This window comes from Vulpes lagopus, chromosome 18 (genome assembly GCF_018345385.1).
Source record: "Vulpes lagopus strain Blue_001 chromosome 18, ASM1834538v1, whole genome shotgun sequence".
NCBI classification, from domain to species: Eukaryota; Metazoa; Chordata; class Mammalia; order Carnivora; family Canidae; genus Vulpes; species Vulpes lagopus.
In genome coordinates this window covers 41483147-41510520 of record NC_054841.1, presented here as the reverse complement: position 1 = coordinate 41510520, position 27374 = coordinate 41483147, and the positions used below count along the sequence as shown (strand labels likewise).

Here is a 27374-nt window from a genome sequence, read left to right as displayed (position 1 = left end):
TACGTAGTAGGGATATTGTATTTTTCCCCTCCCTGATGATGATATTTTAAAGATGATTCAAATATTTTGAGGCCAAGTGAACATTCTATTCTAGTGTTATTTCACTTTGAAATGAAGAAGCCAAGAGTCAATCACCCACAACTCTTTGGCAGTAAAGAGATTGCTAAACATCAGAAAAAGGAAAAAGAACAAATAAATGAAGACCCAAATAAACTACATCCAAACAAGCAAAATACTCCCCTAATCCCAGCGCAGGGCCCCTCTCCGGGTTCTTGAAGACTTTCTGCCCCTAGGTCCTGTGTCAGCCGGCAACGGCACAGAAGGTCGGTGTGTTTACAGGCCTGTGGGCTGCTGGAAATAAATTAGAGAACGAAATAATGAACGAACCTCACAACCAATCAACCAATACAACCCCAGGCACATCTCGTCGCTGCAGTGAGTTAAGCTACAACCCCTCCGACGCAGTTTAATTCGTTGCCTTTAAAAATCGAGCTCTGGCGCTGCAGGGCGTGCGCCCAGCTCCGGGCCCCGCAGGGTGGCGGCGAGCAGCGGGGGCCGCACCCTCCGGGGGCAGGAGGCGGACCCGCCCCCGTCTGGGGCGGCCAGGGCCGCGCGCGGGCTCCCCGGCGGCGCCTCTAAGCGGCCGGCCCCGACCGCGCATGCTCGGGCGGCCCGGTCCAGCTGCCCGCGCTCCGCGTTTTCCTGCAGCTCGCGGTGGTCAAATCCGCACCCAGCTCTGTGCGGGCCACGCGGGTTGACCTCGGGCTTTTCAGGGCCCTGGAGGCAGGTGGGAAGCCGATCCCAGGCTAGCCGCGGGAGTCTAGGGAAGGCGATGATGTAATGACTTCTTATCCGAGTGGGTCACGCTTGTCGACGTCATCTCACTTCATGCATTAACCGACTCCTTGGAATTGTCTCTGATTCGCTGTGGGGCAGAAGCCTCGGAGGCACCCAGCGAAGCAGCCTGGAGGGCGCCCGAAGCTGGGGCTCGTGTCGGCGCCGGGGCGCGAAGCCCGCAGCCCAGCCCCAGTCCCCGGGCCTCCGGGCCGAGCCCTCTTGAGCAGCCCTGTCCCCTTCCCGTGATCTAAGGCCACTGCCGGGCGGCCTCGCTGCCCTGGGAGCCGGGATACCCTCAGGGGGGAGAGGGGCGGGGGCAGGGCTGGGAAGCGTCCCTCGGAGCCGCAGCGGAGGGGCCCGGCCGGGCGGGGAGGGTGGGGTCGGGGCCGGCCGGGTAGTGGCGCCCGGGCCTGAATCGGGCAGGAGGAAGGCAGAGCCCGGGGCCTGGTCGCAGCCCGCAGGGGACGCTGCGGCCCCCGGGTGGGCTCCGGGGTGTGTGTGGCGGGGGCGGGAAGGAACGGCCGAGCGGGCCCACGGTCAGCGGGAGGCCCTGCCCCGTTAGGCCCTACGCTTTAGCGGGGGCCGCTCTCGCCCCCAAATACCTTACGGCTGCACCGGAAACAACAACTAAACCAGGAAACTAACAGAAGTGTCAGGAAGTCCAGTGAAGGTCTGACTTCGGCCGATGCACACATGCTGGCCTGCAGTTTTAAGTATCCGGTACCCTTTTGGTTTTTTGTTTTTTAAGCTTTTAAAAAATTCATTCATGAGCCACAGAGGAGGCAGCGACGGGGGGAGCAGCAGGCTCCGTGCGTGCGGGGCCCGGGCCGAGGCGGACGCCCCGCTGAGCCGCAGGTGCCCCTCCCGCCTTTAATGTTTTCCTCCGCGTCCCTGACGCGAGGCGGGGAAAGCACGAGGCTCGGCCGGTCGCCGCGGAGCCGCGGGGAGGGCCCCGGCGGAGCCTCCGCGAACAAACTGGTGCCGTCCGCGCCCCCGCACGGTGCGGGGAAAGCCGGTCCTCGTCGAGCCCAGGACCGAGGTGCTCGCCTCAGGCCCTACGTTACTGCGGCCCCTTCCTCCCCGTCCTCCTCCTCCGCCGCGCAGGTGACCCGGCCGGGCTGGAGCTGCCCCGAAATCACTCCTCCGGGCCCTCCCCCGAGGCAGCCCGACCCCGCCCCGCTCGCCGCCGGCCGCCGCCAAACCCCGGCGCGCGGATCCCGCGGGCCGGAGCCGCTCTGGGCATGCTCAGTGGCCCGGCAGGTGGGGCCGCCGCGGACGCCAGGTCCGGCCGGGAGCCGCCGGGCGGAGGGAAGTGGGCGGGAGCCGAGGCCGAGTCGCGAGAGTCGCCGGCGGCCGCGGGGTGCTGGGCAGGTGGGAGCCCGCGCGGGCCGGGCCGGGATGAGCAATGGCATCAGTCAAGGTGGCCGTGAGGGTCCGGCCCATGAATCGCAGGTGAGTTGGGGGAGGCCACAGGCGGCCCCCGATGCGTCCCCACCCGGGGGAGCCTAGTCTCCAGCTCCCCTCAAAGGCCAGCCTGGACTTAGGGTCACGGACGGCCCCTGGCCCGCTGGCCCCTGGCTGTGGCCTCTGGGGGCCTGGAGCAGCACTTTATGCTTTTCTGCCCCCTTTACGCTGCCCTGCTGGGGACTCTGGGGGTCAGAGTTCACGAGGTCACGAGAAGATTTCTGTCCCATTCACTTGTGCACGTTTGCGTGTTCCCCCTTTTCAGGAGCATCCAGGGATCACTCCCACGAAGGCGGAGAATCCTTGGGGGCGGGGGCGGGGGCGGGGGCGGGGTGGGTTAGAGGGAGGTCACGGGACACCACAGCTGTCAGGCGAACTCCCCTCGGTTCTCCAGTAAACAGTGTTTTCAGTTGCTTGGTGAGAGGATTTCAAATCCCTGAGTGTGAACCCTGACTTCCAGCCAGTAGCCGAGCAATTCTTCACGTTCAAGAGTGGGTGGGAAACTTTAGCTAAGTTCCCACTTTAGGGGGGGAAAATCGGGGACACTTAGGCACACGCGTCTGAAATCTGCTGCGGTTCACAGAGGGCAAGAGTCACAAACACAGAATCTCTTCTCGGGTTTTTCTACAAAGTGATGCTTTTCAGAATGATTTGACTCTTTATTCATTGAAAAATAATCTGTGCTTCCTTCACAATGATCTCTTTATAATCAGTTTAGAAAGATGCTTTACAAGATGCTTTACTTTTTAAATTGGTTTAACTTTAAAGAATGAAGTAGAACCAAATGGGATGTGTCCTTCCGACTTGACAGGCCTAGTTCACACAAGGCCGTTTGTTTTTATTGGCTTCTCAGTCCAGTTGGACGTTTGACTTACCATGTGGCCTTTCCACTTTTTCATATAAACTTGTGGAAGTCATTGTTTGGTAGTTCTGAGAGCTGATTGGGGCATCAGAAGATCATAAAAATCAAAGATTGCTAGAATCTTCTTCGACTCACCTAAATCTGTTTTTTTTTTTTTTTTTCTGGTTATTATTATTCTGGTTGGTATTTACTGGAAACCAGTGCTTTTGTCATTTTTAAGTTACTTTTTTTTTTTTTTTTAATATTTACTTGAGAGAGAGATAGAGTGAGAGTAGGGGGGAGAGGGAGAAGCAGGCTCCCCACTGATCAGGGAGCCCAGTGTGGGGCTCAATCCCAGGACCTGGGGATCATGACCTGAGTAGAAGGCAGATGCATAACAGACTGAGCCACCCAGGTGCCCCATTTTTAAGTTATTTGTAAGGCTTTTTAGGGAAGGAGTTTGATTTTTTGGAGGTCCAAAGAGAATATAGATGTTTTTATGTATTTTCAGGCATACAAGACAGACTCCAAAGTCATTTAGATGATTTAAAAAGATTTTTCTTTGTTCTGAATTTATGCGTAGAAAGAAGTTCCTTCCTCTTTTTGGAATAACATGAACATGTGCTAGAAGATTGTATTGAGTAATTTCAGAAAGCACCTACCAAATGCACAGCATTGTCCTGTGTGCTACATGGGGGATAAGGTGAATGAGGTTTAACGAGTGTCTTCTAAGAGCCTACTATCTAATCGGGGAGGGATTGCATATTGGCCAGACTCTCCTAAAACATAGGGCTGGTTGGGAGTGATGGTGCAAGCGCAGCCCTTTGCCAGTGTAGGCCTGGATCCCAGTTATATGGAGAGACTGCAGAAAACATCCAAAAGTCATGTGCTTTGAGGTGGTAGATTGAAGTGATGGTTTTTGGGCTTTCAGTAGAGAACTCTGGTGGTGGCATCAGGATTAGGGCAAGACATAAGGACGTAGCAGTCTGAACCAAAGGTGGGAATGGGAAGGCTAGATAGATACACCCATACGGTTTACTGGCAGAATTGAGAGGATTTTGCATATCCTTGGGTGGGAAGGAGGGGGTAGGGGAAAAACCTAGAATTGTTAACTGAGGTTTGATGGTTGAAGAGGTTTTGGGGAGGTGGATAGTGAGGTGAGATGTATTCTTTCTTGGATATGTAGGGTCATATGAGAAGCAGTAAGTGTCCAGAACAAGCACAGTGTTGTCACAGAGTGAGTGCTGCCCTCGTGTTGACCCTGTGGATTATCTGAAGTGTGAGGAATGCAACTGTCTCTTTGGTGGTGTTCAGTAGACTCTTAGAAACATGGGTTTAGGTCTCAGGTGATTTGAGGACTGACATTTGGAAAGCTTTTGTGCATAGATGACAGTTTAAGAATGTTACAGTAAGGAGATTTCTCAGGAGAAAATATGTATAAAACACACATCTATATATATGTATATAGATATATGTATATATAGACACATGCACACATATATACAAATGTGTATATATGGCTAAAAGATAATGTTATGGTGAAAAGAATTGGATACTGGGCTGTCCTTTTCTTTAGGATTCTAGGGCGACGATTGGCTTGCTCTTCATGGAGAACCAGCACAACAAATTGTCATGGAAGGGAAAGGAGAAATGTCTCTTGAAGGAGGAGATGGTTGTTGGTGTCAGATGTTGCCAAGATGGTGCACTGAGAATTCAAGTAAGATGAGGTCCTTGGTGTTGGAGACACGTTACCAACCTTCCAAAGGGTAGTTTCAAGGAGAGACAATAATCCAGAAGTTGGCAGTGAAATGGAAAGAGATACACAAGTGACCAACCAAAAGTACTTGACCTAAACCTGCAAGTTATAATAGCAGTAAGAAACCATTTTTTTTTTTTTTTATCAGTGAGATTGATGGATGTTGACTGATCAAGTGCTGGCGAAGGAATGCTGATGAAATCATAAAGGGTCAGAACTTCTGAAACTTTCTTATTGGGAAATTTAACAGCAGCTGTAAGAATTAGAAATGTATAAACCCACCAATTGGGCAGTTTCATTTCTAAGAATTTATTTTATGGATTGTATTCCTGCCTACCAAGATGTATACATAAGGATGAACATGGGATTGCAGATGTAAAATTTTTGTTCTCTTAATCTTTAGAGGAGCTTTAGGCAAAGAGGGAACAACCAATAGAAAGCAAAGGCCTGGAGTTTTGGGAGGTGAGGATGGCTGTGGAACCTGGGCTCTGAAAGGAAGGAGGCAGGGGGTGAGATGCTGACCTGAGCTGGAAGCTTTGCAAACAAACACCCAGGGCTTGATGCAGGCTAAGATGTGGTGCCTTTGTTTTTTACCACTGTGGTGCTTTGGGTTAAGTGGCAGTAGTTTCAAATTTGAAAGAGCAGTTACTTTGCATTACATAGCAGCAGCCACCTTTACTGAAAGTTCTCTCTGTGGCAGTGGTACAAAATCTGATTTAATCTTTGTGACCATCTTAGTAGGTACAGATTGTTATTGTCATGCTATTGTACAGATTGGGAAACATAGTTAACTTGTCTGAAGTCAATTTCTGAGGACAGTCACAGATCTATTTTTTATAAATGAGTAAAACTTAATTCACTCATAGTTTTTATGAGCAAAGGTTGAACATTTATGAATTTTCTTTTTATGCTGTATGTATGTATGTCTTATGTATGCCTTTTTAAAAAATTTTTTTATTTACTTATGATAGTCACACAGAGAGAGAGAGGCAGAGACATAGGCAGAGGGAGAAGCAGGCTCCACGCACCAGGAGCCCGACGTGGGATTCGATCCCGGGTCTCCAGGCTCACGCCCTGGGCCAAAGGCAGGTGCTAAACCGCTGCGCCACCCAGGGATCCCTTATGTATGCCTTTTTATTCGTGATTTCTTCCATTGTTCTTAGGCCCGGCCTTTTCTTTTTTACTGATTTTATTTTTTTATAATTTTATGAGATTTTTTTTTTCCTCTCTGAAGAGACAACAAAAATAATGATTTGGTAACTAATTTGTCCATTTCATTTTGGTTTCACTTGTTTGTTTTTCCATGGAAATACTAGACTATTCTTTCTCTCTCTTTTTTAGAGTGTGAGATCGCTGGGAGAGGAAGGGCAGAGGAAGAGGGAGAGAGAGAATCTTGAGTAGGCTCCATGCCCAGCTGCAGCCCAATGCGAGGTTTGATCTTACAACTCTGAGATCATGACCTGAGCCCAAATCAAGAGAGTCTGACACTTAATAGACTGAGGCACCAGGCACCAGCCACCAACACCCCCCCCGCCCCCCCGCCGATAATTCTCTGGTGCCATCTATCCTGTCCCATTTCCCATTGATTTGCCAGCATTGATGAAGCTGGAGTCTGAAGGTAGACTTCATGGGTTCGTTTTAACTCATTTATGAGCTGGGTGAATTTGACCAAGAGATTTAATTGTTCCATACCTCAGTTTTTGTGACTGCAAGATGGGTGATAGTACTTGTACATAGCTTGTGGTTGTGAGGCAAGGTCTTTTTTCATATATCTTTTACCATGATTCACCGATGATGTGTTTGAAATTGAAGCTCTGTAGATATGTAAAAGATTCATGAGGTGTTAACATGTTACATGTAACTCATTCATATATTTTCTGTTCTGTCCTATTTTATTCTTTTGTCTTGTTAAAAAAATGCTTTTTCTAGATCCACTAAATTGACTTTGAGATCTATTAATGATCTGCAGTTGGCAAGCATTGTGAGGTTCACATGAGATCGTGTATGTGGATGACACTTTCCACACAGTGCCTGGCATGCAGCAGGGCTTCTGCAAACATTGATTATTGTTATTACTGTTATTTTTACAATTTAATGATTTTAATTTTATTCAATAACAACACATGAAAATTTTTCTTACCAAAAAAATATTTACTGAATGCTGGCAACAGGCCAAATGACAGCTTTTTCATGTGCTTTCTTATCAATTAAGGCAAAACCACCTCATTCCTTCCCTTTTCTGACTGTTTTTAGCTTTTCTTTTGGATTAGCTTCTCAGGTGGAATTTATAGTCATGTCTATCAAGTTAAAAAGAGAAGATGAGGAACCACCAGTGGTATTTTGACTGGGATTGACATCCTTAGGGTGTACTGAAGTCTTCTCATTTTAAGAGTGTCAGGGACTAGTTCGCAGTGGTCTCTTGGATCTCTAAGATTGCAGACGACTTGGGTGATAAAGATGGGAGACATCTGTTGAGATGCTGCCAGACATCAGGCATCATGCTCATTTCTTTACCATGGCAACTTCTGTTCCAGCTCCCACCAGCTGTGTGACTGAAGGCTTTTTATGCCCATTTCAACTGAGACCCCTCACATAATAGTCCCTGGAGTCTGGACTTGAACCAGGTCTCTCCTACTTTCATTTCTGAAGCTCCTCCATTATACAGAACACTTAGATGAGGGGGGCAGAGGACAGCAACACAGGTAGGAACGAGTACAGTTACCAGGGGTTTTAGACCAAATGAGGCTTTGTGCAAGAATTAGTTGGAGGAGGGTAGACAGGGTATTGGGAGGACTTTCCTTTGTTAAGCTTGGGAGTTTGGGCTTTCATTCATCTGTTTGCTGGCTAGTATGGTAGCTATTGACTGCTGTGGCTATTTCAATTAACATTAGGTAAAATTGGGATCCCTGGGTGGCGCAGCGGTTTGGCGCCTGCCTTTGGACCAGGGCGCGATCCTGGAGACCCGGGATCGAATCCCACATCGGGCTCCCGGTGCATGGAGCCCGCTTCTCCCTCTGCCTGTGTCTCTGCCTCTCTCTCTCTCTCTCTCTCTCTGTGACTATCATAAATAAATAAAAATTTAAAAAAAAAAACATTAGGTAAAATTGAAAATCTAGTTGCTCAGTTAGTTGCACTAGTCACATTTTAAATACTCAGCTCATGTATTGACACAGTGCAGATACAGGGTGTGTCCATCAACTTGGAGTGGAAAGTTCTGTTGGATGGTAAGACTGAACTGGCTTGAGTCCCAGATTTACCACTTCTGAGCTTCGTGCCTTGGCACTTAAGTGCTTTGTGCTTTGGTTTCTTCATGTGTAAGACAGAGATCTTTACAGGACCCACCTTATGGGGCCGAGATGGGGATTGAATGTGCTAACAGTGTTAGGCCTCCGAGTGAGTGCTCTGTAAATATTGGCTATTATTTTTAGACACGGGGGCTACTGATGGTTTTAAAACAGGGTTGTCATTTGCCATTTAGTATTTTCAGAAGTTTCATGTAATAGCAGCGTAGGGAAGTGCTACCAGGAGCAGCAACAATGAACTTGTAGTTACTGTTTGCCAAGTGCTGTGCTAAGTGCCTTTTATGCACGATTATCATCCCATTGACTTTCTTCTCGTTCTCTGGGACGCAAGACCCAGGGCCTATATGAGTGAGCAGAGGCCAGTGCAGAAGACCATAAGGAACTGAAATACGACCCATGACGATGTGATTCTGGACTAGATTGCGGTTGTAATAGGTGTTAAAATTCAACCAAGTACATTTAGCGGCTAATAGGAGTTATCAGGCAATTCACGAATCAGACAGCATCCCCACCTAGCAAGAGGAAAGGAGCTGCAAGGAGTTGCACAGAGTGAAAGGGTTTTGTAGGAAGAAGGATGATGCAGGAGTTATTAACAAGAAAAGAAAGGATTGTTTGAGGCAAGGTCACCCTCCCCGAGGGAGAAGGACCCAGAGTCTTATTAGGTGCATCACTTTGTGTCCCTCTGGGGGGTGGAGTGGGCCCAAGCAAGGGATTACCTCATTGGTGCTGGCCCGAGAATTCTTGGCCCACTGCGTTGCTGGGGGACGTGGAAACTGCAATTAGGTTACGTATTAGGCCCCAGTTTGGTGACTTGGCCTAACAAACGTGATTCCATTTTGGAAATAGGAGCCATAGGAAAGCGCACAGTCCAAGGATAAGACTCACAAGCAAAATCCTGAAGAAGCTTTCACTGTATTTTCTGTGAAAATAATACATGTTTATAAAAGATGTATGCTCTGCAGAAGAGTGTACCAAAGAAATCAAGATGAAAATCACTCATAATTCCTAGATCCAGGGATCACTACTTGTAAACTTTTGATGCATTAGAATCCAGTCTTTTTTTCCCCTGTGTATGTAGCGACATAACACATACACTGTTTTGTATCCTACTGTTTGTATTTGCAAGAGACGTCCTTCAGAGCAGTCAGCGGGAGACAGGGAGGTGAGAGTCCAAGATGACTGTGCGGTGTGGGATATTAAGTGAGGGGAATGACTTTCCCCAAGGGGAATGTCAGGATGCAGCATGAACTGGCTGGCGTGGAGGGCCATGGTGGTGAGAGGCGTTGCTTCTGAGGCTGCCCGTGGGGGAGCCAGGCAGCAAGGACTCATGAGGTATCGGCTCTGTGATGCCCACTTGGATGTGGGTGGCTTGAAGAACTGGGTGTGGTAGAACTGAACTTGGTTTCTATGGAGGACGATAGTGAAGAAGGGCAGGTGCAGAACTGCATGATTGGCTGTGTCCTGGGTGAGTGGATTTTACTGAGTCTTAAGGGCTCAGATTCTTTTTTTTTAGAGAACACTGATTCTCAGTGTGGTGCAGGGATAGCTGGAGCTCATTGAAACTTTTTTGGGGTCCCCAGAGTCAGAACTGTATTTGCAATAGTTTTGCCTTTTTTATTCTTCTCTCATGGATATGGTGGGGTTTTCCAGAAGCACCATGGGCTACACTGTTGTGGCTCTAGGTGCTCTGCATTCCATGTTTTGGAAATTTCTCAGTTTTCATTTCTTTTGTATAGTTAACTGTCAGTAGATCTACTCCTGTGGGGCACATGGCCTGATGTGGGCCCCAGCCCTTACCTGGGGGCATCGCAAACTGGGGTTGGGCAGAGGAGAAGTGCGGTATGTTTGTTTTTGTTTTAAAGAAGAGGAACAGAAAACAGGTAGGGGGATGAGGGTTGGAGAGAGCGGGCCGCTGGGGCGAGGGTGGAAGAGAGGAAGGGCTAGAAGGAGAGACGTGGTTTCTCCCATGGGGAGTGGAGTAACAGTGATGCTCCAGGTGAGGTTCCCCAGGGAGGCTTGTGCTGTCACTGCCTCAGGGACTTTGGAGCACATGGAGATATTATCCTTTCTTTTAGGTGGACTTGACAGGTAACATGAAGCAAATGACTGATGATGTATTTTCACACACAAAATTTAAAAATTTCTTAATGTGCATAAAGCCATGACACAAGATGTGAGCACTGGTAATTGAAAAATGCTCTTTAGTGACATAAGCATTTAACTTTTGCTTTGTTTTATTCATGGAGGCTCTGGGTGAGAGAGAGATCATGAGTGCTGTTGTCTTTCTGTCCGTCTTTCTGACGTTTTTTAAAAATGTCCAGTTGTGCAATACCTAGTGCTTTGGTTTGAAGTTGATTTATTTTATATGTCCTCATTTCATGAGTCATTTTATAAACTACCTCAGTAGCTTTGGCTGTTTTTGTGGGTTCTAGAATTGGGATGCCATCTTGGTTTTGAAAGAAAATGTTAAAGTTACACCTATGGCCTAGGGGGAGGATGTGATACTATGCCTTACAGTCACCAGCCCCCTTCTCCAGGATTGAGAGCCTCTGGTTTATTTTGGTGGCTAGGACTACCTTCTGTTTGGCTCCAGTTGCAGAGACAGTCCAGGAAAAAGTCCTTCATGGGAAGGTGGGCATCATTCCTTTGGATTCAGCCTGCTAATTCCCATCAAGCACAGAGGAGGTTACTGCCAGCAGGGCCTGGAAGCTTTCCCTCACTCTGCTGGGCTCTGGGCTGAGCGCTTGTTTCTTGCTCTGACCATTTCCAGATACATTTATTATTCATTGTTGCTGCCTAATAGAGGGGAAAAAGCTATTTCTGTGATTAGCATAGACACAGCAAATTACAAAGGGATGTGTAGAATTTAAAGTCAGTTGAAAAAGCAGTAACTGATGGTGTTGATAAGTGATTTTTGTCATCGATTACTATTGTAGCCACTCATTCACTTACTGGAACTCTGCTAAGTCTCATGTGGTTGCTGTCTGATTTAATTCCTAGCAACAGCCCTGTAGCGTTGAATATGGTTAGCTCCATTTTATAGATGACAAAACTGGGGACCAGAGAAGGATCGGGTCCTGGCTCCAATGTTACCACATTACACTGATTTTCTGGCTTCACAGCATTTATCTTTATCCGAGTGTGTGTGTGTGCACGCATATATAGGTGTATTTTTGTTCATTTGCTTTTTTATCGGCTCCTTGGACTTGTGTAAATTCTGTGAGAACCTTGTCAGTCTTACTCATGGCTGTTTCCCCAAAGCCTGGAACTGTTCCTGGCAGTGATGGGTACTCAGAAAATATTGACTGCATTAATAACTGCCACCTGCCCTGCCCCCACCCCCAATCTTTTAGCTGTGGATACTTACAAGGAATCAGGAATCCTTAGCCCAGCATCCGTTCTAAGGAATCAGGAACCCCTGGGTCAGCACCCAGCATTTGTAGGATGTCTCACACTGCTCCCTGTGAGGAGGAAAAGGGAATTTCGGTGATCCTTCTGTGAGGTATTAGGAAGATAGGAGAGGTGAAAGAGGGTTGGGCAGAGCCTGGGTGAAGAACGACAGCTCCGGAGCTTCCCTGTGTATTAAGTTAATTAGATGCAAATTACACATTGAATACTCATCATATTGATCTCTTAAGATTAAAGAATTAGAGATAAAACACTGTTTAAATGATACATAGTTTGTAGGACAGAAGACTCATGTTCCTTTGTGAACATGAGTTCCTTTCCTTCAGAAAAAGTTTTTTTTTTTTCCTTTTTAAATTTTATCTTAAGGTAATTTTAGACTTAAAGTTCCCGTATGTACTTCATCCAACTTTCCCTAATATTAACATCTTACATCACCACGGTACAGCTTCCAAACCAAGAAATGAACACGGTGCAAGACTATTCACTGGCCTGTAGTTTTACCTCGACTGTCCTTTCTCTGTTCCGGGGGCCGCCCCTTACATTTAGTTGCCGCGTCTCCTTACCTCTTCTGGTCTCTGATGGCCCGTCCCTTGGTCTCAGAAGAGTGCCAGTCCGTCAACTTGTGAAATGGCTGTCAGCTTGGATGTTCTGTCATGACGGAATTGAAGATGCAGTTTTAGCAAGAACACCGCGGAAGTGATACTGTGCTCTCTGTTTCACAGCGTGCCAGGGTTCTTGGTGTCCGTCTGTCTTCTTAGTGGTGATGTTGACCTTGATCACGTGTGGTCTGCTGGTGGTGTCTGTGGTTGATAATTATCTGAGGGAGATACTCTGTGGGAAAAGTTTTTGATTTCAGTTTGTAACACTATTTTTCCCCTCATGGGAGCACATTGCAGATGATCTGGTAAAAATTTTTGTGAATATAAGATTCGTTTAAAACATTCACCCTACCCAGCTTAGTGAAAAAGGATTTATCATATTTAAAATGAAGGACATTTGTGTTTTGGAAGGCTGATGATGATTGTATAGGATTGTGTACTTTAGATATTTACAGTAAGACATTTATCAGCTCAGTGCATGATGATGTTTTCTAGACTATTTCATTAAAGAAAAAAGTTGTTACTCACTAAATTGATTTTATGATCTACAATTTGAAAAACACTAGTGTAGTGAATTTATTGTCTGGAATAGATGTTGGTAAAATCTGATTTTTTAAAAAGTATGAGAGAATATTGAAGTTAAGATGCTGTAAGAATGAAAGTTAATCCTATTTCCTCTAGGAAGCTGAGGGGGCTCGTGATCCCAAGAGGATAAATCAGGCTTAGAAGGAGAAATTTTCAACTTTGAAAAGTTGAAAGTCTTTGAAAGTCTAGGATTTGAACCCAACATGGGATGTCCTCTCTCAGGAGCTTGCTTTCTTGAGCTCTCACGGCCTCATAGTCTCTTGTCAGGTTACATCTTCTGATGGTTGTTTTCAGGGTTTTATTAACAGAGTTTAGGCCATCGCAGTGATTCTACCTGAAAAATGTGTTTGGGGCAGAGGTGAATCACTCTGTGAGCTCCTTCTTAGTGGGACTTCAAGTTCAGGGAGGTTTCAAGAAAAAAATAATTCAAGGTGGTGGAGACTAACTCAATGTGAAAAAAATTGCAGAGACAGAACTTTTGAAAATAGATTTTGGTCTGTTCTCTTCCTTTTCCTAAAGTTAGTGTTTCCCTGTGAGCTATCTCTGCTTGATCGGGTTGAAAGGCAATTGTGGGGACTCCTGGGTGGCTCAGCGGTTGAGCGGCTGCCTTTGGGTCAGGGCATGATCCTGGTCCAGGGATCGAGTTCCGCATCAGGCTTCCTGCATGGAGCCTGCTTCTCCCTCTGCCTGTGTCTCTGCTTCTCTCTCTGTATCTCTCATGAATCAATAAATAAAACTCTTAAAAAAAAAAAAAGAAAGGCAATTGTGAGACAAATGTCACTAGTCCTGGTCTGGAGCTCATATATGATGGTCCAGATAAGGTGCTTTTCTTTCTTTCCTCCTCTTCTTTGTTTTGAGGAGAGTTGGGGGAGGTGTCTTCCTGCTGAGCGCCCTGAAGTATTGAGCTGGAACTCTTTCCTATCTAAAATACTGAATTGGGGGTGCCTAGGTGGCTCGGTTAAACATCTTGATTTCGGCTCAGGTCTGGATCTCAGGGTCTTGGGGTTAAGCCCTGCATCAGGCTGTGTGCTCAGCACAGAGTCTGTTTGAGATTCTCTCTTCTGCCTCTCTTCCTCCCCTCAAATAAGTAAATAAAATCTTAAAAAATAAATGCCACAGTGGTCTCTCACATGAATAGGATTGGGCACCAACAGAGTACTCCCCTCCCCCCACCCCCTGCCCAGCTGCAGGTGGTATGGTCCTTCTTTTCTAATTTTTATTTTCATGTTTAAAAATTTTTCATTTTGAAACATTTACAGAAAGTTGCGGAATAGTACAGACATAGCTTTCATCCAACTTCCCTAAATGTTATAACTTAAGAAAACCGTAATGTAATTAAAAACCAGCAAAATAATATTGATAGTACTATTCACTAATTAATTTATTCAGATTCCCCAAATTGCCCCACTGGTGTATTTTTTCGGGTCTGAGTTCCAATCCAGGATGGCATGATGCATTCATTCATTCATTCATTTATTTATTTATAAAAGGTTCTATTTATTTATTCATGAGAGACACACAGAGAGAGAGAAAGAGGCAGAGACACAGGCAGAGGGAGAAGCAGGCTCCATGCAGGGAAGGTGATGTGAGACTCAATCCCCGGACTCCAGTATCACGGCCTGGGCCGAAGGCAGGCACTAAACCACTGAGCCACCCAAGGATCCCCGGCATGATGCATTTAGTTGTTTTGTAAGCCATCTTCTTAATTAAACTTTTTTTGTTCTTAGGGTCCACTTTGCCTTTCCTGATATGATGTTAAGGGTAAGAACAGATGACATTTCCCCTAGAATAACTCTGTCCATTGGAAACATTGAGGAATTACATCCCCTGGCATCTTTAGTTAGGATGTAGACAGACACTTCGAGCTGTTAACATCTTCGTTGGATTAATTGTTCCACATGTTAAATGAAAAGGACATGTGGGGACCTTTTGTCCCGTATGGAATGGAAAGGTCTAGAGTTAGAGTGAGTTAGGGGAAGGCAGGGCTCAGCGGTATGTCAAGGTTTTAGGCATAATCAGCTAAATCTGCAGTGTAGAGGCCACAGACTCCATTCCTGTGGGGACCAGACGGGCCCACAGCAATCCACAATTCAAACTGTGAGCCCAGAGGATAGAATAAGCAGCTGCAGATTCTCAGCTTCAGAGTCAGGGAGGTAATCATGTGTGGAGGGACACTTGCTAGTTTCTTTTGCAAATTTACATCCTTCCTCCCATTTTAATGGCTTTGCACTAAAGTTACCAAAGACTTTTTTTTTTTTTTTTTTCCCATTCATGAAAGCACATCACTGTGTGTAGTTTCCAGAAAAGCAGGTGCTTTTCTATTTCCTGGAGCTTCTACTCTCTGGGGCCTCACCGTCCTCTCCATTTAGCAGAAAGGAGTTGGAGGGTGGAGAGGTGCACCCACCTGTCTTCCTTGGTGTGGAAGAGACACATCGCTAGTGTTCATCTTCTGTTGGCCACATGGCCATACCTAGATGCAAGGAAGGCTGGGGAGTTTATTGGTTGGGACACCACTTTCCAGGGTGTTCTATACTGTAAAGGAGAAGTGTCTATTTCTACTGCACCCTATGGATCGAGAGACGGCTCTGTCTATTCCAGCCAGGGATACCACTGAAGACCTTTGCACTTGCCCTTCCATCTGGTATGGGTGTGGAAACCCAGATGTCCACATGTCCTGTTTCCTCCTTCCTTTAGTTAGATGTCATCTCCTCAGTGATCCCATTGGAAATATCATCTCCCACCCCTGGTGTTTTCTAATCCCCTTCTTGATATATATATATATATATATATATATATATATATATATATATATATATATACACACACATATATATATATATATATACATACACACACATACATGTTCTTTATCACATTTATCACAACTTGGCTTACTATGTATTTCCTTATTTATCAGCTTATTGTCTGAATCCCTCTATGAGGACAGGGGTCTTTCTGTTTTGTTCTTGGATATCTTTCTTGTGCTTAACATGTAACAAGTGTTCAAGTGTTGAATAAAATGGGAACCTGGACTGTTAAAATTCCCCAAATTTCAAATGTTGGCAAGGATTATAGCTAAGACAAACAAGCAAGCAGACTATTATGCAGGCCGAGCAGACCTGTCTGTGGGTGTGATGCTGGCTGCCAGCCTGGGCCTTGGGTGGCATCAAAAGACATGGGTTTTTTTTCTAGGTCAACCACTTGCTCATTGTGTGAACTGGGGTATGTATCATTTTGCTTCTCTGGGTCTCCGCCGATCCTTCTTCTAAAATATGACACTGATTGTCCTCCCTCTGTCCCCCACCCATGTTATTGTGATGATTAAATGATGTAGATGCATAAAAACACTCAATATACCATAGATGCTCAGTTAATTATTGGACTTACTGAGTATCTAACTGACCCTGTGCTAGGTGCCAGAGGAATGCATGCTGAGTGGGGGCAGGCTCAGCAAAGGGAGAGGGGAGGTTTGATCTGGACTTTGTATGATGGGAAAGAGTCATAACAGAAGAAAGACATTTTAGTCATTAAGTATTTATTGAGCACCTGTGTGTGTAGGGTGCTCTTCAAAGATTGAAGATTCTTTGCTGAACATGATGGATAAAGTAGCTGCCCTCAGAGAGCTTATATTATAGTATACTGCTCTCTAATAGAAAGGCCATGTCAGCCACATATACACGTATATATATATTCTGATGGCCATATTAAAAAAATAAAAAATAAAAAATAAAAAAATAAAAAATAGGTGAAATTAACTTTAATAGTCTATTTAACCTGTTACATTCAAAATGCCATTTCAACATGACAGCAGTAGAATATGTATTAATATTTTAAATTCTTTTTTTTTGTACTAAATTTTTGAAGTCTGGTGTGTTTTTTACATAGCACAACTCAATTTGGACTAACCACATTTCAAGTGCTCGGTAGCCACATGTGGCTGGTCACTGCTATACTGGATAGCACAGGTCTAGGGAGTAAACAAAGGTCTTATGTAATGGCATATAGTTGAAAGTTCTATAAGGAAAATAAAGCAAAGGGGTAGGTAACCATAGATACCAGTGGTAAGAGAAGGGCATTTTGTGTAGATACAAGAAGGCAATGAACTGTGGGAATATCTAGGAAGAATACTCTAGGAAGAAAAAATAGCAAATACAAAGGCCCTGTGGCAAGAGCATGCCTGGAATGTGCACTGGAAGCAGGAGGCCAGTGGGGCCTCCTGTGCAGTGAGATGGGGGGAGTGTGGTGCATCATGTAGAGCCCAGTAAGCCATGGCAAGGTCTTAGGCTTATTCTAGAGGCCATTGGAAGAGTGAGAGAATAGAGTGACCTGATCTGACTTTTAGTTGTCACTGGCAGAGAATGGACTGTAAGGGGGAAAGAATAGAAGTGGATGATCTGAGGAAGGGGTGTATGATTCATTCACCCTGCAAGCATTCCCTGGCCACTTAGGAAGTGCCCGGCATTGTGCTTAGGCACTCAGGACACCAAAGGGCATATTCTGTGTCCTCAGGAAGCTCAGGTTAGCAAATGAGTGACCTGCAGGTTCACGGCAAGGTTGAATAGAGAGGTAGGAAGAGAAGGCAGGGAGCCATTCTTTAGAGGAGGCGGCATGGTGCTGTCTGGCTGTGCTGTTTTTTTGCTTGGCTGATCACCAGGCTAAAGTTTCAGGCTAAAAGAGCTTGAGCTTAGGTAACCTGTAAAACCCTCTTAGCACTGAGGTCAACAGCCACTGAAGCTGAGTCAGGGAGATGGGGGCTGATGCTCAGCATGTGATGTGGGCCAGTGCTGGAGGCAGGGGGTTAGTGAGGAGGGAAGGTAGGGACACTCCAAAGGCAGGCTTTTTCTCCCCCAAGATGAGCTGATTTCCAGTGGTAATGGTAACTTAGTCTGCACTTTCTACTATCAAGTAGTTTTCAGATTTTCTGCTCTTTCTGATGGCCAATAAACGAAATTAAAGAATCAGCGGAAGGAATTCATTCCTCTTTTCCTGGAACATAGGTGCTTATGGAACTGATGTGATTATAATTTGATCTTGGCTGGAATTCCTCTCTCCTTTGATTTCGAAGAGACTGAGGTTTTTTTGTTTTGTTTTGTTTTGTTTTTGTTTTTTTAATTGGAGTTCAATTTGCCAACATATAGCATAACACCCAGTGCTCATCCTGTCAAGTTCCCCCCTCAGTGCCCAGTGCTCAGTTAGGGTCACCCAGTCACCCCAACCCCCCGCCCACCTCCCTTTCTACTACCCCTTGTTCGTTTCCCAGAGTTAGGGGTCTCTCATATTCTATCACCCTCACTGATATTTTCACTCATTTTCTCTCCTTTCCCCTTTATTCCCTTTCACTATTTTTTATATTCCCCAGATGAATGAGACCATATAATGTTTGTCCTTCTCCGATTGACTTATTTCACTCCGCATAATACCCTCCAGTTGTATCCACGTCGAAGCAAATGGTGGGTATTTGTCGTTTCTAATGGCTGAGGAATATTCCATTGTATACATAGACCACATCTTCTTTATCCATTCCTCTTTCGATGGACACTGAGGCTCCTTCCACAGTTTGGCTACTGTGGACATTGCTGCTATAAACATTGGGGTGCAGGTGTTCCAGCATTTCACTGCATCTGTATCTTTGGGGTAAATCCCCAGCAGTGCAATTGCTGGGTCGTAGGGCAGGTCTATTTTTAACTCTTTGAGGAACCTCCACACAGTTTTCCAGAGTGGCTGCACCAGTTCACATTCCCACCAACAGTGCAAGAGGGTTCCCCTTTCTCCACATCCTCTCCAACATTTGTGGTTTCCTGTCTTGTTAATGTTCCCCATTCTCACTGGTGTGAGGTGGGATCTCATTGTGGTTTTGATTTTATTTCCCTGATGGCAAGTGATGCAGAGCATTTTCTCATGTGCATGTTGGCCATGTCCATGTCTTCCTCTGTGAGATTTCTGTTCATGTCTTTTGCCCATTTCATGATTGGATTGTTTCTTTGGTGTTGAGTTTAATAAGTTCTTTATAGATCTTGGAAACTAGCCCTTGATCTGATAGGTCATTTGCAAATATCTTCTCCCATTCGGTAGGTTGTCTTTTAGTTTTGTTGACTGTTTTTTTTGCTGTGCATAATAAGCTTTTTATCTTGATGAAGTCCCAATAATTCATTTTTGCTTTTGTTTCTCTTGCCTTCGTGGATGTATCTTGCAAGAAGTTACTGTGGCCAAGTTCAAAAAGGGTGTTGCCTGTGTTCTCTAGGATTTTGATGGATTCTTGTCTCACATTTAGATCTTTCATCTATTTTGAGTTTATGTTTGTGTATGGTGTAAGAGAGTGGTCTAGTTTCATTCTTCTGCATGTGGCTGTCCAATGTTCCCAGCACCATTTATTGAAGAGGCTGTCTTTTTTCCAGTGGATAGTCTTTCCTGTTTTGTCAAATATTAATTGACCATAGAGTTTAGGGTCCATTTCTGGGTTCTCTGTTCTGTTCCATTGATCTATGTGTCTGTTTTTGTGCCAGTACCACACTGTCTTGACTGAGGATTTTGTGGTTGTTTGAGCTTTTGTTGTCTTTCTCCTTTTTTCTTTTTTTCTGCTCTGACTTTTGAGTGATACTATGGCTAATCAGTCCTAGATACATCTGATTTATTTCCTGTCCCATCTTCCTTAGCCTTTGGAGCATGTTTGTAGCTCTTGATTTGCCATTTCTTACTCATTTATTCATTCCTTCATTCAGCAGACATTGAGTGCTTTCTGCATACTAGAACCTCCTTTCTTTGTGTGTCAGCTTTTCCTTGGAAGGATACCTTTGGGTGGTTCCTTGATTAAATTAGTGAAGCAGAGATTTCACTGCCCTGTAACTCTGCACTGTCACACAGTGCTTAGTACAGTGGAGATGTGATAGAGGTGTGGGTGTGGAAGGGCAGGTAAATCATAGATCCTCAGGTTGCACTCTGCCTTTGCTCTTAAGTACCTGCGTAGTTTTCTAAAGGATACCCTAGGCTTCTGATCTCTTCTTCCCTTATCTGTTACAATGAGGACAATAATACCTTATTCACAAGTTTATTTTGATGACCTAAGGCATTAAAGCTGTAGAGTGCTTGAACACTACTGTAGAGTGGGCACAATCAGTGGTAACTCTTATAATTTTATCTTTTACCTCTTAGGATTTCACATGGGTGCTATGGTGTTGAAGCACATCGGTAACTCAGTAACAAATGAACAAAGTCCGCTAGTCACCAAGTATTCCATTCTGCTCTGTAGATAATAAAGTACAGTAGGTATTTGGAGAAAGGAAGATCAGTGTGAGTTCAAATCTGCAGGTCAGGCATTATGGCAGGAGTTGAACTTTGAGGACTGACTAGGCTTAGTTTGGTGAAGAGCAGGTGTTTTCATGATGCTTTTGATATTTGTGCAGCTACTGAGCTATTATTGAGCCCTTTTCTTTGGTCAGAGATGATTGAGGGCATGATCCCTACTCTAGTAGCTCATGACCTACTAGAGTGACAGAAACAGGGAGCCTCCCAAGTTCTCTAAGTAATGATGGTGGATTCAAGGCATGATATATGAGTGTGGGAGTGTTGGGGTGCTCCTTCTGAGGGCTGGAAAGAATACCCTACAGGAGGATACTACGACTGATAGTATGTGCCAGGCCTTGTGTTAGACTAGTGGTTCTCCAAGCTTTTGGTTTTGGGGCTTCCTAGACTCTCTAACAGTTTTTGAGGACCCCGAAGAGCTTTTGTTTTTTATGGGTTACATCAATCTATTGTTTACCACATTAGGAATTAAAACAAAAATTTAAAACGTAGGAGTATGTAAGCACACATTCCTTTAGCCATCAGAATGGTTCATCTCATGTCTTGTAGCTTTTGGAAAACTCCACTGTGTACTTGTGAGAGAATGAGAATGAAAAAGGCAAATAACATTCTGGTCTAATTATGAACATATATGACCTTTCAGACCCCCCCCATAGTCATTAAGAGCTACTGGGTTGTATTTTGGGGGTGTAGTGGTGTATAATCCAGGCACAATCCTTGCCTTTGTTGGACTAGGCCCTGTGGTACTGTGTATGGAAGCTTGTGGCAAGGGCTGAGGTCTAATTCAAACTTGGACATCAGGGGAAGGTGCTTGGAAGGAAAAACATCTCAGCTAGCTTGGAAGTGGGCATTAGCCAGGGATGCAAGTGTAGCAGGTGGAGGGAACAGCATGTGGGAGGCCCAGAGGCCTCATTTGTGAAGCTGAAGGAACTTCCAGGGGCTGTGTGTTAATAATGCATTTGCTAGAATAGTACCAGCAGTTTGCTTTCTCTGTGCAGCTTCAGCGTGATGTGATTTTATCCACTCGTTTGCTGTCAGAGGCACACACACAGCTGTTCTTCAAGCCCCTTCCCCGTGTGACTTCTAGAAAGTGAAGGGCCTTGTTTCTTTGCACTTGTGTTGGAGAGCTTCCTGTTTCAAGTGCTGAACTGGGTTTGCCAAGCTTTGAAAATGCAAATGGAACAGAGCTATGAAATGTGAGGGGGCTCAGTGTGCAGGAGAAGGGAGACTGAATTAGAAAGCATAATTAATCATAAAAGGATTGGAAGGCGATACCTGAGAGTTGAAGGCTTGAGTGAAACAGAAGTAAAACTGCTTGTCTGATGTCATTGTGTGATAGAAGATGAGGCCTTGGCTCGAAATGAGACCGTGAATGCCATCACATTGTGTGCTAGTTCTCCCCTCCTCCTTTGAAATGAGGTCCAAATAAGAGGTCAAGTATTACACCAGGTGCAACTCTCGCCTTCCTTCACCCTCATATACCTGTTGTAGGAGGGGCCTGCTTTATTGTGCATAGGCTATTGGGTCAGCTGAGCCCCAGAAATGAGGCCAGACCTGTTTTGCTCTCTCCCTCTGTTTTATTACAAAGAGCATCATGATATCAGAGGGCTTGCTTTTTTTTTTTTTTTTAACCTCAGGCCTTTCTGGCTTGACAACAGGGTTATTTCTTTTATTTCTGCATAAATCGTGGTAGTGTATTCAGTTAAAAGGAATCTGGGATACATTCTTAGGTGTTAAGAATCAGCTAATACTGCCCCAGCAGTACAGCTCTGGGGAACGGTGGCTTTACTGTTCAAAAGTTGCGTACCTTGAGGGTATCAGGAGGTGAAAATACTAGCAGGTAGTTGGAAGGATTGAAAATTAAGGAGGTTATGCTAAAAAGACATATATGTAGTTTATGCTAAAAAGGCAAAAGGAAATGAGAGAGAAAGCCCCTCGCTAGTGGCTTCTTTAAGAAATCCTAAGGAAGAAATTAGAAAACCTTAGTTGCTCCTGGCTGGGTTAAATCATGTTTTATTTTGTTAAAAGTCAGCTTGATTGGTTTCATCACAGCATTGTCATTGCTCTGTCCCCAGAGGCACCATGGATGGGAGAAGGTAATAGAATCCAACAGAAAGCACAGGAAATTTGAGAAGCCACAATCAGATTCTTTAGATTTGTTGCCAGTTAGTCGTTTAAAAAAGTTTTGTTGTTGTTAGAGGCATAACCCCTTCTCTGAAGTGTCTCAGTTTCCTATGGGAGTCTGTACACCCGTTTTTGGGCAGCTGGGAGAGAGCCACTGACCTGCCTGAGGGGAAAGCCCTCATCAGTTCCCTTTCTGTTGTCCTGTGGAGTGTGGTCACAGGAAGGCCATGTCCTCTTGTATTTCGGGACAGTCAGAAACTCAGAGTTTCCGTAAAATTTTCTGATCTAACACAGGGTGCACCAGTCCTAGCCCTGGGTTGCCACCAACAGAAGAGTATTCTGTTTATTTATTTATTTATTTATTTTTAAAGATTTTATTTATTTATTCATGAGAGACACACAGAAAGAGAGAGAGAGAGAGAGAGAGAGAGAGAGAGAGAGAGAGAAAGAGGGGCGCAGAGACTTAGGCAGAGGGAGAAGCAGGCTCCATGCAAGGGACCTGATGTGGGACTCGATCCTGGGATCACACCCTGAGCCATCCAGGCATCCTGAATGTTAGGTTTAGAATGAATATGTAGAATTTCTCCCCTACATTAGAATAAAAAGTTCCTGCACAGCAAAGGAAACAATCAACAAAACTAAAAGACAACCTACTGGACGGGAGAAGATCTTTACAAATGACATATCTGATAAAGGGTTAGTATCCCACTTATATAATTCAACACCAATAAAACATAATGCAATTCAAAAATGAGTGAAAGACATGGATGGACGTTTCTCCAAAGAAGACCTTACAGGTTGCCAACAGACAGAGGAAAAGATGTTCAATATTGCTTATCATCAGGGAAGGGCAAACCAAACCACAATGAAATATCACATTATGCCTGTCAGAATGGCTAGTATCAAAAAGAGAAGAAACAAACCAGTGTTGGCAAGGATGTGGAGAAAACGGAACCCTTGTGCACTGTTGGTGGGAATGCAAACTGGTTTAGCCGCTATGGAAAACAGAATGGAGGTTCCTCAAAAAGTTAAAAATAGAAATACCATATGATCCAGTAATTGCACTCCTGACTCTTTACCTCCCCCAAATGAAAACACTATTCAAAAAGATACATGGACCCCAGTGTTTATTGCAGTATTATTTATAACAGCCAAGATAAGGAAGCAGCCAAAATGTCTTGATAGACAAATGGGCAAAGATGTGGCTATATATATGTTTGTGTGTGTGTGTGTGTTTGTATATATACATACATACACGCAATGGAATATTATTCAGGCATAAAAAAGATTGAAATCTTGCCATTTGCAACAACATGGATGGATCTAGAGAGCATAATACTAAGTGGAATAAGTTAGAGAATATAATTTCACTCATATGATTAGGAATACTAAATGATTTCAGTCATGTGGAATTTAAGAAACAAATGAACAAAGAAAAGAGACAAAGCAAAAGAGAGACTCTTAACCACAGAGAAAAAATTGGTGGTTGCTAGAGAGGAGGTGGGTGGTGGGATGGGTGATGGGCATTAAGAGAACACTCACCATGATGAGCACTGAAAATACATAGGATTGTTGAATCACTATATTATATACCTGAAACTAATATGACACTGTATATTAATTACACTGGACTTAAAAAACTTTCTCCTTTATTTGCTTTATTTAAAATTCTTGACTTCAGACCATTTCCCCTTAACCACTTTCATGCATTGCTAGTGTTTTCAGTATTTGGGGGAATTGTCATCTTTGAGCACTCTTGGCTTGACCCACTGTTGTGTCACAAGCATCCTTCAGTTTCACTGAATGTTAAGAGATGCTGGTCCTTTTCATGTTACTGTGAAGGCCAGGAAAGAGATGTCGTGGGTGGGGAGGGTCCCCTGGAAGACACAGCTCTACAGTAGTTTCTGTGAACATTGCTGATAATGCTAAGGGCAGTGATCGCATCTGTGTCAGCATGTCCTTCACTGCATGCTTTGACTCCATCCTCTGAACCCCGTAGCCTCCTCTGAGGCAGGCAGAGAAGACGAGATCTACCCCCATTTTATGGATGGGCAGGAAGACTTGGTGGTCACCCACACATTGGTCAGTTAGAGATGCAGAATGTGAATGTCACCTCTGTCACCTGGTTTCATACAGGTTCACGGTCCTGGTTCCTGTTTTCCTGTGGACTTTGCTAGTGATGTCTGATTGCGGGGTAGGTCCTTTTTGCCCCTCTGAAACATTTAACAGGGCACATGGAGAAGCCAGGAGTTTAGGACACTGGCCTCATCTCAGCGGATGGCTTCTCGCTGCAGAGTGGATTTAACTGGTATGAGGTGCAGCTGGGTATCAGGAATTTTCTAGTCCCAGGGAGATTCCTGTGTGCAGCAGAGCTGGAGAGCTCCTGGGTTGGGAGTCCTCGCTGGGAGTGTGATTACTGGTGACACTCCAGCCACCCAGGATGATGTCTGTGTGCCCACCTTCCACTGATGCCTGACCTTTTCTAGGTAGTGGCAAATAAAAATCTCCCTGGATGGGGAGAGTGGCTTCTTTCTCTGTTTTGTTTCTTTGCTGTTGTGTGTTTCATTACAACTCAGAAATTCCAAATGTGGCATAGCATCTTCCATGTCTGACCAGGACCAGTTTGGTGTGAAAAAGAGCAAGAGCAGGGCAGGCAAGGAGAAGCTTTTCATCAAGCCTAGTGGTGTTTAGGCATAGGAGAAGGCAATGTGACTCTGTTTGGTGTTCCAAGAAGATCTTGGAAAACAACTGTCTGGTGACCTACCCCCTTGTCTCTCCTATACAAAATGTAGGTACTGCTTAGGCAGTGATTGGGCTTCCTTTTTGATAACTTTATTTTACTTACCATGTCAGCTAAAAGTCAGTCTCTCCTTGGTCTGGCCTCCCATGCCTGGGGTGGGGTGGGCCACTCATCCAACCCCCAGCTGGCTTTGCTTTTACAGCCTGTCTGCTCTCACCCATGTGGGGTGATCGTGGGCCATTGAAGGATGAGAATTAGGATTATACATCTCTGTATCCCTGAGAGCCTCATACAGGGGAGACATACATGTTTGTCCATTGACCTACTCCTGCTTTCTTTAATCTACAGGCGAACATTTTGAGTGTACCTCGGGGAGGAAGGGAAGGGGCTGTGGGTCGGAAGGATGGCATGTGTTTCCTGTTTCAGAGTGGACATTCAGTGTATAGTCAGAATAACTGGACATCTTTCACAAATATTTAAAAATATGTGAAAGAATTTTGGTGTTCCTGATGTTCTTTTTTGTGAACTGTGGCCTCTGGATTGTGTTGATGAAGATAAAGCATTTCATAAATAAAACCCGTGAGGATCATGAGTTTTTCTTCTATTGAAGATCTGGCTAGAAAATTGGCAAAATGTATTTTCTGGATTCCCTCCGATTCTACTAATTTTGGGAAAGCTCTGTAAAAGTTTTTAATACACATCTGCCCACCAGAATGTAAACTCCCCCAGGAGGGCAGAGCTTTTTGTTGGTTTTGTTCACTGTGTATGTCCAGTGTCTCAGCACACGTGGGCTAAGTGTTTGTTTGTTGATTAATAGATGGATCTTGGGTTTGTTATGGAGATGAAATCACTGATTGTCTGCTGTGTGCCCAACCTTGTGTTGTCTGCTTTCTTCTGTTATATCTTTCAGCAAATAAATGATGCATAGGCTAGCTCAATACCCACAGCCTTGCTGCATAATCAGTACATTTAAGCAACTGTGTGTGATAGTTTTTTTTTAAACATTTAAAAAAAATTCAATTTGCCAACATATAGTATAACACCCAGTGCTCATCCCATCAAGTGCCCTGCTTAGTGCCCGTCACCCAGTTACCCCATCGCCTCACCCACCTCCCCTTCTGTAACTTGTTAGTAGTCCCTCATGGTTTGTCTTACAGTAGGTTTTATTCAGCCATTTATAGTTGAGGAAACCAAGGCTGGGCAAAGTGAAATCAGGTGCTAAAGACACAGAGCTGCTCTAAGGCAGGAGTTCAGTCCAGGTCCCCAAAGCCCAGTGCTTTCCCATATAAATTATTAAACCACTTGGCAACATCAGAAGCTGCGTTTGCATCTTATTCCACTCTGACTCAAAGTGAAGTCTTTTGAAGAAAAAGTCCACAATTTAGTATTTTGAAGCATACCTCTCTCCTACCTGGTATATTTAGCTAACAATGTTGTAAAAGGAATCAATCTTTTTATAAGCTAGCTATTGTTTTTTTTTTTTTTTAATTTCAAAAGCTGTCACTGAGAGCATTTTTCTGAAATAGAAATCTGGAAGGAGGGTTGTAGGGATGGTATGGGGAAAGAGCAGAGAAAACTCATTTCTTTGTGTTTTGTGGCACTGCCACGCTAAATGAAACTATCTTTGGACATTAAATAGCTGGCTTGACATCTGAATGCAGGAAATCAAGAGGAAGTACTAGAAAAGTTCTCAGTGTTTACACTTACGCTATTACATTTAAACTACCACTTTTCTTTAGTGAACGTGTTGCTTCTATGATTTGGAGAAGCCTGTTGAAGAAGGTTGGTCATATGCACATCCTTATTTTCCCTCTGTCCTGTGACTCAGACTGATGTTCCCTCTGCTTTGGTCCTGGAGTCAGAGCACAGCTGTAGGTCTTCGGGAGAAGCCTAGCTTCATTTCTGCCTTTGGAGTTAACATCTGACAGGTTAATTGATATTTATAGGAAAACACATCCGCATTTAAGGATTGAAAATGTGTAATAGACTTTATGGGATATTACACAGAAGATACTGGCTAGGAGGAGGAGACTCCTAGAGGAGGAGACATCTTTAAAAGCTTTGAAGGAAAAGTGGGATGGAGGAGAAAAGTACATTCCAGACAGAGGGAACAGCATGAGGGTCATTGAGAGTCCTGGAAGAAGGAGCAGTTTGGAAGGGAATGGGGGCCTTGGGTGGTGCAGATGTGTGTGGGAGGTAAGGCTGCATGGGCAGCTTGTGTCCCCCATCCAGCGCCTGATGGGGTAGACACCTTGCACCCTATTTAGAGTACTCTTGGTGTGGCTTGCTTACATGTGCGACTGGCCCTTTCTGTTCCTCTTGGATCCCGAGCTTACCTAACTCCCACCTCGGGGTGTAGCTGGGGTCAAGTTTAGGGTTGTCACGTGGCACACAGCCCACAGCCATTCAGCGTGGCTCA

General features: G+C 44.8%; 1 protein-coding gene and 1 long non-coding RNA gene across 9 annotated transcripts in view; one reads left to right on the top strand and one right to left on the bottom strand.

The window, feature by feature from the left end:
* Window positions 1-2158: 2158 nt before the first annotated feature.
* The window catches only part of KIF16B (kinesin family member 16B), a 301238-nt gene continuing 276022 nt past the window's right edge, over window positions 2159-27374 (top strand). For 7 of the 8 annotated variants that reach the window (XM_041732317.1, XM_041732321.1, XM_041732315.1 and 4 more), the window contains exon 1: window positions 2159-2289. In XM_041732317.1, the coding sequence (XP_041588251.1) occupies window positions 2243-2289 (47 nt within the window). In that variant the 5' untranslated portion in view covers window positions 2159-2242. Of the gene's footprint in view, window positions 2290-4718; window positions 4860-27374 lie in introns of all 8 variants that reach the window. The other variant, XM_041732319.1, reaches the window with a different exon arrangement.
* LOC121477791 lies at window positions 9138-12528 on the bottom strand. Its single transcript, XR_005984377.1, has 3 exons — window positions 12172-12528; window positions 11568-11661; window positions 9138-10996 (listed from the first exon to the last, which is right to left on the bottom strand). It is a non-coding gene; the product is annotated as an uncharacterized LOC121477791 (long non-coding RNA).